The 18,749-nt window shown below is 37.8% G+C and overlaps 1 protein-coding gene across 1 annotated transcript in view; it reads left to right on the top strand.

The window, feature by feature from the left end:
• LOC150076253 (coadhesin-like) overlaps positions 1 to 18,749 on the top strand; it is a 270,840-nt gene that overhangs the window by 93,703 nt on the left and 158,388 nt on the right. Inside the window, exon 4 of the mRNA XM_090388126.1 lies at positions 17,674 to 17,844. Coding sequence (XP_090244252.1) covers positions 17,674 to 17,844 — 171 coding nt within the window. The remainder of the gene's footprint in view (positions 1 to 17,673; positions 17,845 to 18,749) is intronic.

The raw sequence follows: 18,749 nt of genomic DNA, 5'->3' as shown, positions 1-18,749 counted from the left end.
ACAGGAATTTGCTACACAGGTTTTTAAACATTCAATGCAGATTACTGAACTGACTTCTGTACTCAACAAAAATACTTTTACAAAGCTCCTGTGTTGAAGGTCAGCATCAATATTTCCCTAGGATAGTGTTAACTTTTATCCCTCTCTGTCACTTTTTTTTCCCTTAATTATTTTATTTCTTTTTCTTTAATAATAATTATTACTTTAACATCTTATCTAATTAAATTTATTATTATTATTATTTATTATTATTTTTTATTTTCTTTTTGAAACTTAATAATATTTTGTCCATTTAAAATTTTTTTATTCTAAAATTGTTAATTAACATTAGCATTAGTTGAGGCATATGATGCAAGAAGGCAAGCTTATATACCATCAGCCAAAAAAAAAATCTTCCTATTTCACCTATCCAGTCACTCCAAATGTTTGTCTAGTTCAGCCTTAAATTTATTTAGGCTATTAACTTCCACAACAACAGATGGTTGTTGTGGAAGTCTGCTCCAGCAATCAACTACCCGCTGGCTAAAGGCAAACTTTAGCCAGCGGGTAGTTTAACATCTATTCTACAACTGCCTTTCCACAATTTGAATCTATGCCCGATCAGGTTCTTAATCTGAGCAAGCAGAAGTATCCCATCAGCATTGAGCCTGCTCAAACCGTTCAAGGCCTCACACACCTCAATCAGATTACCTAGCAGGTGCCTAGTCTCCAGATGCTGCAACTTGGGAAATTAAACTCTTGGTAAGAGCACCCCTTTGTTCCTCTCACCAATCGTGTTGCCCTTCTCTGTACTCGTTCTAGCAACTCTACATCCTTCCTAAAATGAACCCTACAGATCTGTCCACAATACTCAAGGTGTGGCCTGACCATTGCCTTATACAAGGGGATAATCAACTTCTCATCTCTGCTAGCAAAATTCCTATATATCAGCGGTTCCCAATCTTTTTTGACTCGCGAACCCCTTTCAACGTGATATTTTAAATGTGAACCACTAAGCCTATATTCTCTGAAATGGTATAATATTTTTGAATTTTTATTGTAAAATATTTCCAATATTACGTTTTTATATGCGACATTGTGTAATAATAAAAATTATTATTAAGTATTATTTGTACTGTACTTTGTAAAGTAGTTATGAATCAGTCCAAACAGGTTTTGAACAGGCTAAGAGTAGAAAACTTGTTTCTTGTCCAAATGGTAACTGAGCATTCTGTTCTCTTGCCAAAGCTATTGGCCGGTTTTACAGTTTCATGACATTTTCAGGTTTTCGTTGCATTTGTACCATATATAACAATCCCTCATTTGCAAATTCAGCAGTATTATTGATTTATTGTTGTCGATTCTATAACTTTTATGTGAATAAATCATGATAATTATTTTTTAAATTAGTACCGAAAAACCAGTATTTTTGTATCAATACCGGGATTTGAATATCGGAAAAAAATGACCAGGATCTTGGTATTGTAAGCCCTAGCTGCTATATGACATTGACAAAACTCCAAGATCTGCTCTGGTAGCCCGTCTGCACTTCTCAGAAAACTTCATATCTGAATATACAAATACCCTCAGGTCTTTTTCATTCTCCACCTCCATGAGTGTAGTACCACACAGTTGGTACATTTCTCTTGGATTACTGCTACCCATATCCAGTACTTTGCATTTGTCAATGTTAAACTTTAGTTTCCACTCTCGCCCATCTGCCTAACTTTTCTGGATCCTTATAGTAGTATAATGCCATTAACAGCCCAGCCAACCTCTGTATCATCTGCAAACTTGGACATTAAGCCTAATATCCCTTCATCGGTATCATTGATAAATACACAAAAGAACAATGGGCCCGGCACCGAACCCTGGGGGGACTCCACTAATAACATTAGTTCACATAGAGCAATTTCCATTTATTACCCCTCTTTGCTGTGTCCCAATCAACCATCCCTTTATCGATTGCAGCTAGAGCATACAATACTGAGATTCCGGGATCCCGGTCATTTTTTTTCCGGTATTTAAATCCCAGTATTGATACAAAAATACCATTTTTGCGGTACTAATTTAAAAAATAATTATCCATGATTTATTCACGTAAAGGTTATAAAGTCGACAACAATAAATCATTAATACTGCTGAATTTGCAAATGAGGGATTGTTATACACAGTACAAATGCAACGGAAACCTGAAAATGCCATGAAACTGTAAGACATAAAATCTTACAAATGTATTTATCTTAGTAAGTATAGTGTGTGTGGAAGTAAAGCACTTAAGGAATAATGAAAACATCATTACGGAAATATTTCCATTAGTGGGAGTAGGCCTGGTAGGGCAGTTAAGGAATATGGTGAACAATGGTATGGCAGGTGTGGAAGGGTTAAAATTAAAAGCTTCTGAACAGTAGTTTAATCCCTCTATTACACCTCTACTTGAGGATGTGACATGCATCATTTAGTGCATTTTGGGAATGGGTGTCAGTATGGAGCAGTTCAAAGGTATTGTGAACAGGTGTTGCTTGAGGTATTGCTCAAAACAGGTGTTTGAGGTATTGCTCAAAACATCAAAGGCAGATATTGTTGGGATATCAGAGACGTGGTGTCACACAGATATAAGTAATGCGGAACTGGAATTTGGGGAATACAATGTGTATAGAAAGGATAGACAGGACAGGAGGGGAGGAGGGGTTATGCTATTAATTAAGAAACACATAAAGTCCAAGGAAGTGAAGCCAGTCGACATCGATGGACAGGGCAGTGCCGAATCAGTTTGGTGTGACATAAGCATAGAGAAATCAAAATTGAGAGTAGGAGTGTGCTATAGGCCTAATGACTCTGATGAGTATAATAAGATATTGTACAGGGAAATAGAGTGGGCCAGTAAATCAGAGAGTCTTATAATGGGGGATTTTAATTTCCCAGATATTGACTGGAATTTGTGGGTTGGTCACTCGCACACTAGCAAGGCTTTTGTGGATTTATTGGATGATTGTTTTCTACACCAGCATGTTCGTGAGGCAACAAGAGGGAGCAATACTCTTGATCTGATTATCAGTAGTGACTCTTCATGCATTAAGAACCTGCAGATAAATGAACCACTAGGTGGCAGTGATCACAGTGTGTTGAAGTGGGATTTACTCAAGGAGGTAACTACCATCAGAGGTAAAGGGAAGGGTTTTTGTTTTCGTAAAGGCGACTATGATGGTCTGAGACAGTATTTAAATTCTATACAGTGGGACCAACTGATGATGTTACCAACAGCAAACTCAAAATGGGAAGCATTCAAGGAACTAATCTTGGAGGCTACCAGGCTTTACATACCAACTAAGAAATATTGTTCAAGGTTTAGGCCTAAATGGTTGTCAGATGAACTAATGAGACATGTGGCAGAGAAGAAAAATGCATGGGATACATATAAATTAATGGGTGACATGGAAGCCTATGATAGATATAAGTTGGTCTGTAACCAAGTCACAAAGGAGATTAGGCAGGCAAAGGCAGACTACGAAAAATCCTTGGCAAAGGATGCAAAGAAAAACAGAAAAGAGTTCTTTACATACTTGAACTCGAGAAGGAAAGGGATGAATCAGATTGGTCCACTGGATATTGATGGTTCAACAGTTGAGGATCCTGCTCAGGTGGCTAACAATCTAAACGAGTATTTTGCATCTACATTCACGCATGAGGAGTTATTCAGGAAGGAGAATGATGTAGGTAAAGTAAACATTGGCAGTGAGCTGGATGATTTTGTAATAACTGAGAGGAAAGTGGAGGAGAGATTGTTGAGGATAAACATAAAAAAGGCACCTGGGGTGGATGGGATCTATCCAGTTATATTAAAGGAGGCAGCAAAGGAAGTATGCAAACCCCTAGCCATAATTATGAGAGCTTCTTTGGACTCAGGGGAGGTACCCATAGACTGGAGATGTGCAAATGTAACCCCAATTCACAAAGGAGGATCAAAGGCTGACACAAGTAATTATAGACCTGTTAGTTTAACTTCTGTTCCAGGTAAATTAATGGAGGCACTGGTTAAAGAAGCACTGCAGGATCATCTAGACAAGAATTCAGTTATAGCTCAGACGCAGCATGGTTTTGTTAAGGGCAGGTCTTGCCTGACCAATTTGATGGATACTATGATGTAGTCACAAAAGAACTGGATGCAGGGAATAACTTTGATATTATATATTTGGATCTTAGAAAGGCTTTTGATACTGTTGCACATGGAAGACTGCTGCACAAATTGGAGCAGTGTGGCATTGGAGGCAAATTGCTGCTATGGATAAGGGGATGGTTGAGTGGCAGAAGACAGAGAGTGGTAATCAATGGACACTGCTCAACGTGGACTAATGTTATTAGTGGAGTTCCTCAAGGTTCAGTGTTGGGTCCGTTGTTGTTTTCGGTGTTTATGAATGATATTGATGATGGGATATCAAGTTTAATGTCCAAGTTTGCAGATGATACAAAGGTTGGCAGGGTCGTCAAGGACACTACTGACGCTACGCTGCTGCAACAGGATCTGGAAAGGTTGAACAGATGGGCTGAGAGGTGGCAAATGAAGTTTAACATTGACAAATGTAAGCTTAAGCCTTTCTTCGTAAGAGCAACCCTTTGTTCCATTTACTAATCTTGTTGCCCTTCTCTGTACCCGTTCCAGCAGCTCTACACCCTTCTTGAAATGAGGCCTCCAGACCTGTATACAGTACTCAAGATGTGGCCTAACCATTGCCTTATACAGGAATTTTTCTAGCAGGGATAAGGAGGTGATTATTCCCTTGTATAAGGCAATGGTTAGGCCACATCTTGAGTACTGTATACAGGTCTGGAGGCCTCATTTCAAGAAGGATGTAGAGCTGCTGGAACGGGTACAGAGAAGGGCAACAAGATTAGTAAATGGAACAAAGGGTTGCTCTTACGAAGAAAGGCTTAAGTTTTGCAAATTACAGAGTCTGGAGACTAGGCACCGGCGAGGTGATCTGATAGAGGTGTATAAGGCCTTGAATGGTTTGAGCATGCTCAATGCCAATGGGATTCTTCATCTTTCTCAGAATAATCACCTCAGAGGGCATAAATTCAAATTGAGGAAGGACGGATGTCGGATAGATGTGCGGAAATTTGCCTTTGGCCAGCGGGTGGTTGGTTGGTGGAACCGACTTCCATCACTTGTTGTTGAAGTTGATAGCCTAAACAAATTTAAAGCTCAACTGGACAGGTATTTCGAACGAACGGAGGGGTGAAATGGGAGAGGGTTTTTTTTTTTTTTTTTTGGGCTGATGCTGAATAAGCTTGCTTTCTTGCATCGTATGCCTCTACTAATGCTAATGCTAATGCTAAAAGGTGATCTAGAGGTAAAAGATGAATGTGTTTCGTTGTGTGGAAAAAATATTCTGTTTTTCCTGTTTTTCCCACCAAAGAGTGAGTTTAAAGAATAACACCGTGATTGGGTCAGGTTTAAATTAGATAGGGAAAGATATGTAAATGCGTGCAACCCCCTCTGGGATTTTCACGTAAGTCTGCTTGTTGTTTGTTTGTTTGTTATTTGGTTTTTAGGAGCATTAGGCCATATTGCTCCGGGGATATGCAGTGGTCATTCCCTGACCTTTCTGCATCCCCTGTATTTGGTGGTCACGGGCTCAAACCTTGGTCTAATCAAGAAGCATGTGCTGCTCCTGCCCACCTGGCTATGGAGGTGCTCATAAGCCTGCATATAAAAAAGTAGTATAAGGGGCGATTGTAGCTTGCAATCAATTCAATAAATAAATAAATAAATGAGAAGGAAATAAATAAGGTGCTTGCACCAAAAGAGTGGTTTTGGTTGTTGTTCGGAGGGGTTGCAGACTTCCAGTGGTAGTTCTGAATTCAGTTTGGATCCAGTTCTGGGAGTGTCCAGCTATATAGTGAAGGGTTCCGCCGGGCATGTTCCTGTGCTAGAAGTTAATCTGGAAGTTGAGTAACAAAGCCAGTCAGGTAGCTAGTGCCCTGGCTTCTACTACTGCTGTGGTAATTTCCCTCAGTATTAACAGAGAACTGTTCTCGAAATCCCGAAATAAGACAATACTGAAAGAGTATTAGTAAAATAAGACAATACAGTAGAGATGCAGAGTTCAACTAAAAATGAAAATTTCCGCACTCCATGGAAGGAACCCGCACAAAGGAATCCCACCGTGAAAGAGAAGGAAGGTAAGTCCTCTGAACTGTTTGTTTTGGAAATGGTACTTAGATAAAATGGGAGATTATTTTAGAGTAAAGTTGAAGAAACATGAGAAATAAGGAAATGTTTAGTATTGAGTTGGTTTATTGGTTGAAGTTGTAAAGAAAATTGATATTGCTAAATTAAGAGAGATTACATGGAATTGTTAGCATTAAGTTAGCGACTTATGGATTTCTGTTGTGAAGAGAATTAATATTGGTGATTAAGAGAAATATGAGGAAGTGATTACTTAAACAAAACCCCTTCCCTTCACACTTGATGGTAGTTGCATCTTTAAGTAAATCCCACATCAGTACACTGCGATCACTGTCACCTTGCGATTCATTTATCTGCAAATTCTTAATGCAGTGAAAATTAAATAATCACTGCTGATAATCAGATGAAGAGTATTAGTCCCTCTGGTTGCCCCTTGAACATGTTGCTGTTGAATTAGTTTAGTGTTTGAAGCTGTAGAGAGAGTTGAGATTGTTAATTGAGAGAAATTTTATGGAAATGATAGCATATATTAACAGATTAAATATGAAAAATGAATAGATTAGATGTAAATGAATAAATATGAAAAATGAATAGATTAGATGTAAATGAACACCAGTTATGTATTGTGAGTAGATTTGTATGATAAATGACTTTTGTTTTATATTTGTATCATTGCTCTTGAGAAACTGACAGCTCGCTTATAATATATATATGATATATCATATATATATATACTCATGTGTGTGGGGGAGAATATCCTTCAGCTCCTGGAAATTCTCATTTTTTAATGCAGTCAGGTAGCTCGTGGGGTTTAGTGCTTGAGGGGAGCTGCTATACGAAAATCATAACAATGGCCACTGAGAGCAATACTAACATCTTAGTATAAGAAAATAAAAATTAATAACCCAGCTTAAACATCAGTCCCTTTCTTTCATTAATACGGGTATAGTGCCATAAAAATTCAAAAAGGAAATATTTTTTATTTCTGATGAAAAGAAAATAAGATTTTTTGAAGATAAGGGGGGGGGTTAAACTGCAACTTGTCTACGACTATCTCAGTACAAACATAGCACCAACAAGCACAGAATCCAAGAGGACGTTTTCTGCCACTAATTAAATATGTACCAAAATAAATATGTTCTGCCACTAATTAAATATGTACCAGCATGTTCGTGAGGCAACAAGAGGGAGCAATACTCTTGATCTGATTATCAGTAGTGATTCTTCATGCATTAAGAATCTGCAGATAAATGAACCACTAGGTGGCAGTGATCACAGTGTGTTGCAGTGGGATTTACTCAAGGAGGTAACTACCATCAGAGGTAAAGGGAAGGGTTTTTCTTTTCGTAAAGGCGACTATGATGGTCTGAGACAGTATTTAAATTCTATACAGTGGGACCAACTGATGATGTTACCAACAGCAAACTCAAAATGGGAAGCATTCAAGGAACTAATCTTGGAAGCTACCAGGCTTTACATACCAACTAAGAAATATTGTTCAAAATTTAGGCCTAAATGGTTGTCAGATGAACTAATGAGACATGTGGCAGAGAAGAAAAATGCATGGAATACATACAAATTAATGGGCAACATGGAAGCCTATGATAGATATAAGTTGGTCTGTAACCAAGTCACAAAGGAGATTAGGCAGGCAAAGGCAGACTACAAAAAATCTTTGGCAAAGGATGCAAAGAAAAACAGAAAAGAGTTCTTTACCTATTTAAACTCAAGAAGGAAAGGGATGAATCAGATTGGTCCATTGGATATTGATGGTTCAACAGTTGAGGATCCTGCTCAGGTGGCTAACAATCTAAACGAGTATTTTGCATCTACATTCACGCATGAGGAGTTATTCAGAAAGGAGAATGACATAGGTAAAGTAGACATTGGCAGTGAGCTAGATGATTTTGTAATAACTGAGAGGAAAGTGGAGGAGAGATTGTTGAGGATAAACATAAAAAAGGCACCTGGGGTGGATGGGATCTATCCAGTTATATTAAAGGAGGCAGCAAAGGAAGTAAGCAAACCCCTAGCCATAATTATGAGAGCTTCTTTGGACTCAGGGGAGGTACCCATAGACTGGAGATGTGCAAATGTAACCCCAATTCACAAAGGAGGATCAAAGGCTGACACAAGTAATTATAGACCTGTTAGTTTTCCTGGAACTTCTGTTCCAGGAAAATTAATGGAGGCACTGGTTAAAGAAGCACTGCAGGATCATCTAGACAAGAATTCAGTTATAGCTCAGACGCAGCATGGTTTTGTTAAGGGCAGGTCTTGCCTGACCAATTTGATTGGATACTATGATGTAGTCACAAAAGAACTGGATGCAGGGAATAACTTTGATATTATATATTTGGATCTTAGAAAGGCTTTTGATACTGTTGCACATGGAAGATTGCTGTACAAATTGGAGCAGTGTGGCATTGGAGGCAAATTGCTGCTGTGGATAAGGGGTTGAGTGGCAGAAGACAGAGAGTGGTAATCAATGGACACTGCTCAACGTGGACTAATGTTATTAGTGGAGTTCCTCAGGGTTCAGTGTTGGGTCCGTTGTTGTTTTCGGTGTTTATGAATGATATTGATGATGGTATATCAAGTTTAATGTCCAAGTTTGCAGATGATACAAAGGTTGGCAGGGTTGTTAAGGACACTACTGACGCTATGCTGCTGCAACAGGATCTGGAAAGGTTGAACAGATGGGCTGAGAGGTGGCAAATGAAGTTTAACATTGACAAATGTAAAGTACTACATATGGGAAACAGTAACCCCAGAGCAACGTATCAACTCTGCGGTACTACACTGACAGTGGTGGAGAATGAAAAGGACCTGGGGGTAATTGTGCAGGCAGATATGAAGTTCTCTGAGCAGTGCAGACGAGCTGCAAGAGTAGCTCATGGTGTCTTGTCAATGATATACAGGTATTTTTCTAGCAGGGATAAGGAGGTGATTATTCCCTTGTATAAGGCAATGGTTAGGCCACATCTTGAGTACTGTATACAGGTCTGGAAGCCTCATTTCAAGAAGGATGTAGAGCTGCTGGAACGGGTGCAGAGAAGGGCAACAAGATTAGTGAATGGAACAAAGGGTTGCTCTTACGAAGAAAGGCTTAAGTTTTGCAAATTACAGAGTCTGGAGACTAAGCACCGGCGAGGTGATCTGATAGAGGTGTATAAGGCTTTGAATGGTTTGAGCATGCTCAATGCCAATGGGAATCTTCCTCTTGCTCAGAATAATCACCTCGGAGGGCATAAATTCAAATTGAGGAAGGACGGATGTCGGATAGATGTGCGGAAATTTGCCTTTGGCAGCGGGTGGTTGGTTGGTGGAACCGACTTCCATCATTTGTTGTTGAAGTTGATAGCCTAAACAAATTTAATGCTCAACTGGACAGGTATTTCGAACGAACGGAGGGGTGAAATGGGAGTGGTGTGTTTTTTGTTTTTTTTTTGGCTGATGCTGAATAAGCTTGCTTTCTTGCATCATATGCCTCTACTAATGCTAATGCTAATGCTAAAATTAGCTCCAGTTTAAACGATAACACTATTGAGTTTCTTAAGAGCTCACTTTATTTGGACAGGTAGTATGGATAAACATAAAAAAGGCAATTTATGTTTTTAGAATAACAGTATGTTTAATAATTTTTTTTAGAATATTTATTATTGTAATAAAAGTTTGATTTAAAATGTGAATTCAAGTAATTACTTGTTTTTTCTTAACTTTATTGCACCTAATTGTCATCAAAATTTATTGGAAAAAATGTTTTTTTGGAAATACCAGTATTAATACCGGTATCCCGGTTTCATAAATTAAAAATACCGAAATTCCGGTATTAATATTTTGACCGGTATTGCGAGCCCTAATTGCAGCAACTTGCCCTTAATTCCATACCACTCAATTTGTAAAGCAGTTTTCCATTTGCAACAGTATCAAAGCTTTCTTGAAATCCAAGTATATGATATCAAAATTATTTTTTGCATCCAGTTCCTTTGTGACCACATCGTAGTATCCAATCAAATTGGTCAGACAATATTTACTCTCAACAAACACATGCTGTGTCTGAACTATTACTGCAGTCTTGTCTAAGTGATCTGGATCACTTCTTTAAACAGTGACTCCATTATTTTCCCCAGAACAGAAGTTAAACCAACAGGTCTATAATTATTTGTCACCCTTTGAAATCCCTTTGTGAATTGGGGATACATATGCACATCTCAAGTCCATGGGCACCTCCCCTGAAGCTAAGGATGCTCTCATAATTATGGCTTAACATTTGATAACTTCCCTCGCTGCCTCCTTCAATATAACTGGATAGATTCCAGCTGCCCCAGGTGCCTTTTTTATGTTTAACTTCAACAATTTCTCCTTCACTTTGCTCTCCATTATTACAAAATCATTTGGCTCCCTCTTAGAGTTTAATAGACTTCTGTCCTCCCCTTCCTTACAGAATTCCTCATATGTGAATGTAGAAGCAAAATACTTGTTCAGTTTGTCAGCTATCTGAGCAAGATCATCAACAGTCGAACCATCAACATCAAGTGGACCAATCTGATTAATCCCCTTCCTTCTAGAGTTTACATAAATAAAGAAGTCTTTGTTGTTTTTCTTTGCATCCTTTGCCAAGGATTTCTTATAATAAGAAATTATAATCTTATAATTTCTTATTGCCTAACCTCCTTTGTGACTTGATTACAGACTAGCTTATATCTGCCATAGGCTTCTGTGTCACCTGATAATTTATATGCATTCCACACATTTTTCTTTTCTCTGCCACGAGCCTCATTAGTTCATCTGACATCCATTTATGTCTAAATCTTGAACAGTATTTCTTAGTTGGTATGACTGGTAGCTTCCAAGGTTAATTCCTTAAAGGCTGCCCATTTAGAATTCACTGTTTTAAATGTCATCAGTTGATATCACTGTATAGAATTTAAAAACTGTCTAAGACCACTGTAGTCACCTTTACGAAAACAAAACCCCTTCCCTTCACACTTGATGGTAGTTGCATCTTTAAGTAAATCCCACATCAGTACGCTGTTATCACTGTCACCTTGTGATTCATTTATATGCAAATTCTTTATACATGAATAATCACTACTGATAATCGGATGAAGAGTATTACTCCCTCTGGTTGCCCCTCGAACATGTTGCTGTAGAAAACAATCCTCCGATAAATCCACAAAAGTCTTGCTAGTGGGCAAGTAACCAACCCACAAGTTCCAGTCAATATCTGTAAAGTTAAAATCCTCCATTAGAAGACATTCTGATTTACTGGCACACACTCTTTCTCTGCACAATTGTTCGTTGTACTGATCAGATTCATTAGGCCTACAACACACTACTACTCTCATTTTCCCTATCCCAGTGCTTATGTCACACCAAACAGACTCAACCTTGCACTGTCCACCCATGTCAACTGGATTCACTTCCTTAAATTTTGTGTGTTTCTTTACTAACGCCATAACCCCCCCCCCTCTCTTCCTACCCTGTTTATCCTTTCTGTACACATTGTACTCCACAAATTCAAATTCTGCACTGCTCATATCTGTGTGACATCACATCTCTGATATCGCAACAATATGCACCTTTGATGTCTTCACCTCCTTCAAATTCATCAAATTTATTTGCTATACTTCTTGCATTGGTGTACATGCAAGTATACATGCACCTGTTCTTACTCTTAGTTACCCTAACACAACCCATGTATTTTACTTGTTCCATGATGTACTCTCAACAGTCCTTGAAATCCCTCTCAACCTGCTCTCTAGGCTGTTGCTCATTACAATAGAAGCAGTGCAAGAATCACTTTCGCCTGTGCCTGCGGTTACTGTTAATATTTTAGTCTGTGAATCACCTCCCCCAAGCTAGCAGTTTTCCCACCCACCTAAGACTGCATCAATAGCATCAGCAAATATTCTTGCACCCTTTCTATTTAAGTGTATCCCATCTCTATAGAAGCACTCTCTCTCCTGTTAGCAAGCAGAGACCACGCTGAAAAAAATTTTCTACCCCATGAGCCTTGCACAGTCTCCCTAGGGCCGAATTCGTTGACAAGGCTGTAATCATATACTCCCTCCTATCTTGTCTTGATAGAATTGCAGACACTTTCAAATTTAACCATAACTCACGACTTTTTTCAAGATTGACCTGAACTTGTTAAGTAAATCTGCAGATCTCTTACTCTTAAGGTCATTAGTGCCAACGTGTACAACAATATTTACCTTTTGTATACCTTAAAAGATGATATCTGCTCTACGTCATCAACCTTTGCCCCTGGCAGACATACTCTGGTCCTGTTCCACCTATCCTTTTTGCATAATATATTCCCCGTCTCCCTGACAATAACTAGCTCCTGTGGGACCAACGCATTCTGCCTTGGAAATTGCCGCTGTGTTGCCTGATGCACAGGAGTGAGCTCTGGTGTTGAGTTGGGCAGCTGAGAGCTTGATGGGTCCCCTCATATTAATTTCTTTGAGGGGTATCCACTCTCCACCTCAAACTCTCATAGACGCCCATCAGAATGCTGAGTTGGAGCCTAATTTCTACACAGTCTCTGTACATACACAAAGTCATCCTCCTTGGCTAGATTATGCTAGTTGTTTTGGAAATGGTGGCAGGATTCACTGTCTCCAGTTTATTAGAGACGGGTATTTTCACCTGCTTGTATAGATGTGGGCTTTCTGGGTAATGGAATTGCTGGCATCCACTGCTATTACACTTTCTACAGTGGATGCGGGATTCTTTATGGTATTCACCACCGTACATGATTTTAGGAGACTGCTGTACCATATAGGACTGGCACTCCTTCCAGGGAACCATGGCAGAGATGAACTAACATTTAGGGGCTGCCTTACATAAGACAACACTCACAATGGTCAGGCTACTCTTTGAGTACTGCATACAGGCCTGGAGGCCTTATTTTAGGAAGGATGTAGAGTTGCTAGAGCAAGTACAGAAAAGGGAAACAATATTGGTGAGGGCAGCAAAGTGGTGCTCTTACCAAGAAAGCTTTAATTTCTGCAAATTGCAGCGTAGGGAGACTTGGCACCTGTGAGACGACATTATTAGGTGTATGAGGCCTTGAGAATATTTTATTCTGAAGGCGTTATACGCCTCAAATGGTTTGAGCAAGCTCCAATGCTGATGGGATTCTTCCTCCTGCTCAGATTACACACCTGAGGGGTACATAAATTCAAAGTGAGGAAAGTCAATTATAGAATAGATGTGCAGAAATTTGCCTTTAGCCAGCAAGTGGCTGATTGCTGGAACAAACTTCCATCAGCCATTGTGGAAGTTGGTGGCTTAAATAAATTTAAAGAACTGGACAAATGTTTGGAGCAAATGGATGGGTGATGTGGAAAGGGTTTTTTTTTCCCCCAGGCTGGTGCTGTATATGCTTGCTTTCTTGCATCATTAGCCTGCTAATGCTAATAACAAGAATTAGCCTTTTTTTTCTTTTTTTTTTTTTTCTGGCTGATGCATCATTAGAATTAGAAGAAGAAGAATTGAAATTAGAATAAGAATTAGCCTTTTTTTTTGAGTGATAAAGAGTAATATAGAGGGTCCATCAAAAAAAAGTTGCTTCCTTTTAAATTGCATATAATTTAATATTAGTATTTGTAACATTATGCAAAGGGTATGCAGCACCAGCAGAAAATTTTTTAAAAATTTTCCTGCTTCTTTTGCCCATTACTGCCAATAATAATTTTTCCAAACCTTCTTTAAGTTTATTCTAATTACTCACTTTCACAGCACTAGTGGGAGTTTATTAGTTACTCTTTGTCTAAATATGTTAAGTGTATAAGGCTTTAAAAGGCTTAAGTAAACTAAATTCTGGTGGCATCTTTACTATATCTCAGAAGGCACACAAACAAGGGGACATATATTTAACCCTGCAATGGGTGTGCAATCACATTACACTAGTGAATATGTCATTTCTCCCTTCCCCAAGTGTTATGTTTTTAAAACCTTTTATCGGCAAGAAATAATTCAGAATTGTTCACTTTTTGATGGCATCCTACATTTTCAATATATTATGACCAAACTGTGAACAACCCATTTTTTTATACTGAAAACATATTTCCATACAACCATCCTGCAACCATCCTTTTTTATTTAATGAAGCAACACGCACTTATATCTAAAAAGTTCTAAGTTGTCCATTAAATGTAAATAATATAAATAAAAAATTGATATTGCTTTGGTAGATAATAAAAAATTATCTATCAAAGTGATATCAATATCAATTTTAGTATTCCTCAATTATTGCAGATTCCTTTCAACCTGCATCATTAATTGTTTTGTTAATGAAGAAGTTCAGCCATAAACAAATAAAATAATATGTTTTTATTAAATATAATGTATGCAATCACTAGCAATACGTATTTAAAACGAGTGTCTTCCTGTCCAATTTTGGCAGCTTTAGGAGTACCTCGAATTGTTGATGCACACCAGCTTATGTAAACAATTCGAGGACCAATACCAAAGTACATGGCAGCTTTGTTTTTACCTCTGAAAACAAAAAGTGTAGGCATAAATAACTCGAGATTTTGTAATGAAAAATGCGTTAGTTTCATTTCATAAGTGCTGCTCTCTACTATTTTTAGCAGTGCAAGCCTTAGCCATGCATTCATCTATTTACTATATAGAATTAGGTGATTGTTGTTGGTGCAGGGTGCATATGTGGACTGTCTGCCAGCATTTGTCATGTTGTACACTACAGACTCCAAAATTGGGTGTAGTTGTACAACTTTTCAGGTCAGCGCAGAGCTGACCTCACCAACTGTGACTACCCTACACATGTCTTGGACAGATGCGTTCTACAAGCCCAAGAGCTTACCACACATCCAAGACCCGCCCCCAATAGCAACAAGGCAACATCTACTGCATATATCCCATATTACCCAGGCGCTTCGGATCGCGTTTCTAAGCTCTTACCCGGGTACTGTATAAAGTGCCTGCAACTTCCTGGTAGAGGTATGCGAGCGCTTGTGTCAAGGGTGAAAACACCCATCCTTTCTCTTTTATGTAGCGGTACTATATACTGAATCACATGCCACGATTGTGGCAGCTGCTATGTGGGGGAAAACTCCAGGTCCGCCTCACAGAACATGGTAGGGCCATTCACCAAGGCAACTTTACATACTCTGAAGTCACAGAGCATTTATAATCGATGCAACACGACCTCAATCCCAGTCACGACAGTGAGGTGGTTGACCAATCCCATCACTATGATCACCGTCTGTGGTTAGAATCACTATTCATGTCTAGTTGTTGCAATGTTTTAAACCACAATAGAGGTTTACAACTACACTCAATTTTGGAGTCTGTAGTGTTACAACATGACAAATGCTGGCAGTCAGCCCATATATGCACCCTGCACCAACAACAGTCACCTAATTCTACATAGTAAGTATTCATCATTCATGCATCTATGTACACGCTCATTCAGTCAACACGAGCACGCACTGCTCATTCCATTCTTAATGATTTTATGTTATATTTATATTTATATATTCATGTATGTATATATTTCTCAGCTGACGAAGAGATTTGTTATCTCGAAAGCTACTGTCATTAATATACTCAGCTACTGTCATTGATATACTTAGCTACTGTCATTAATATACTTAGCTATTGTCATTATATACTTAACCCCTGTCATTAAATATACTTAGCTACTGGTTTTACTGGACGAACTGAATTTATTTGTTAGTTATGGAAAGAGGGGACAGAGAGATGAAGTGGGTAGTTTGTTTGTTTTTTTTTTTTTTTTTTGATCTGTATAAGCTTGCTTCCTTGTATTATTTGCAGGTTCTAATAATAATAAATAGGTCACCATGCAGTGCCTTCCATTCCAACAAATCTATGTCCTATTAACTGGTCTAACTACTAACTTTATACAGTGGGATAATCACCATTGTGTAGTGAGCATCTGGTATGCACTCCTTAGAGAATTTCATGTCAGACTGTATAGTTATTTTTAGATCATCATCCTTTTCATTTACCTTGAGTTTGGTGCTAACCAAGTGGTATGTTGCCCAAAAATTGCATTCATTATATTGTATGTAGTTGCTCTCCATCCTGTTAGAACGTTTTCTTGAATTTAACATGCACGGCATTATGTTTTGCTGTGCTGTGGAATTTTTGATATATTTGTACAGTTTGATATGTACAGGAATTATTCTGGTGTTAAGTAGCACAATAGACTTGGTAGAATAATCATTCAGTGGAAAACGTGAACCACTAGCATCCAAGCATTTTACAGTCAATGTTGAAAATTCACAAAAAAACTACTCTGCCAGTAGTGATTCTGATGACAACAGATAGAAACAACACTGTTGATGAACTGAAAGAAACAAATGTTATTTACTCACAATAGCTGAGGTGGAGAGAATTGGTGGCCAAGTCCAACCATAGTGAAAGTGTGCAGCAACATTTAATGATTCAAGATAACATGATCAGCAAAATGCTAATTGAGGATACCCAAAAGCTGCATTCACTATATTGTATGTGGTTGTGCCTTATCCTTTTAGAATATTTCCTTGAACTTGAACACATGCATCATCCTGTTTTGCTATATAATGGTGAAATTGAGATGAAGTGTATTTTATAAGACACTCCTAAAAAGATTCAAATGCCACTACTGACAAAGAAAATGAGACTTACAATGCCTGTGTCTGAAACAGTAACCATACTGTGCATTTTCACAGGTGTGACAGTGCTTCCATTCCATATTCCGTGTGTGTTAACGTAACCATGGAGAGGGAAATGAGCCTCATCTATAAACCAGATGTTTCAAAGAACTACAAGATTTCCTTGCAAAAATTGTAGAAATGGATTACAAAAATCAATTCTTTATTATATTCAGTGAGGTGCTGATGCATTTGAATTTTGTATGGAAACATCTCCAGATCTTGTTGATCGGTGCCCACTACACTACTGGTTGTTGTGATAGACGTTTTGCCTATTTGGAAAGCTTTTGCTGTATGCTGATTTTGCTGTTCTCTCTCTCTCTCTCTCTCTACTGACAATGCCCTTGCTATTGTTTTACCCTTATAGTACCCCTTTTTTTCAGATTTCTAGAGCATTCTGTTTATTATTGACCCGCTTGGACCTTTCCTGCAATTGAATTTCTTGTAAAAATTCCATCACACTTGAATTGTATTGAAATGTACACCATATGAAAAGAACATCATATATTCTGAAATGTACACCATCACGTCAAACAATAATTCAGGAAGTTTCCACTAGTGGAAACTTTCAGAATTATCCTCCTAAGCCTTATTTTCATATTCTTCTAAGCCTTATTTACTAATTAATACCAAAATCGTTCCTGTACCTTAAGTATATTGAAAAATATAGTCAAACTGAAGCCTTTTTTTTATTTTTATTTTTTTTTATTAACTCTATTTCACAGAATATTGTATATATTGCACTATAGGAAAAAATTTTTAAGTTGCCAAATTTTATTTTTGTTCAGTGAAGGTGCATATCTATTTCAGTAAATGGTGTTTGGAATGAATGGGGAGTATTCTCTGATTGTTCAGTTACCTGTAGTAGAGGAGTTCGAGTGAGAAAGAGATTGTGCAACAACCCTGCCCCTTCTCATGATGGTTTGGATTGTCCTGGTGCATCTTCATCAGAAGTAGAGTGTATTATGGGCCCTTGTCCAAGTAAGTGATTAATTACTTGTGTTGACCTGTATTTACAATCAGAAATTTATCTTATTTAATTAAAATCTGAATTAGTAAAACCTTACTAATTCAGATTTTACTCATTTGGACTGTTTTTTTTTTTATGTATGCATTTTATTTATACAGAATGAAGATTTTTTTCCTAAACGAGAATTTAATGATGCAATTCAGAACTTTATTTTCTGAATGGTCTCACAATCACTTTAGAAATAAAACCGCCAAATGGAAAAATTAAATGCAAATGAAAACATTAAGGCATTGTTTTTGTTATACAATGCACCTGCACATCATTCTGAGAATATTTTATGAAGTGATGAAGAAAATACCAAATGCCTTTTCATTCTTCCCAATACCACAGCCCTCATATGTTCTTGGATCAAAGTCACACGTGGCTTTAAATGTTTGTATTAGTGGAAACAATTGCAGAGTACAGTAAACGTTTTGTTATCCAGAATTTATATATCAGAAAGCTCTAATAATTGGCATGTTTATATTCTAGATCAGGGATCACCAATTGTAGTATTTTTTTTCACTGTCAGTATTAGAAAAAAAAAAACTCAGTGGTCCAGAATAAAATGTCAAGTATATATCATGATTACATTTTCATTTTCTTAATACAGAACATAAAGAAAGGTGTATTTAGTGTAACATATGACTGATTTTTTTAAATGGCTGTGCAAAACTGATATAATTACTTAATGCTGATGCCACATGCCATATAAAAAATTTGCCAGTGATTTGGCCATTCCTGTTGGCTAATGAAAATTGAAAACTGCAATTATTTGTATTTTAACACTTGAAGTTTAACCCATACAAGAAAAATGGGCTTCTGTAGCCTGTACTTGTATTTGGGTTACAGGTACATTCTACATTTATTCTACACT

Source organism: Mastigoproctus giganteus, chromosome 13 (assembly GCF_048544385.1).
Source record: "Mastigoproctus giganteus isolate SK-2022 chromosome 13, ASM4854438v1, whole genome shotgun sequence".
NCBI lineage: Eukaryota > Metazoa > Arthropoda > Arachnida > Uropygi > Thelyphonidae > Mastigoproctus > Mastigoproctus giganteus.
The sequence above is the reverse complement of the archived record's forward strand: the minus strand, read 5'-3'. Positions and strand labels throughout refer to the sequence as shown.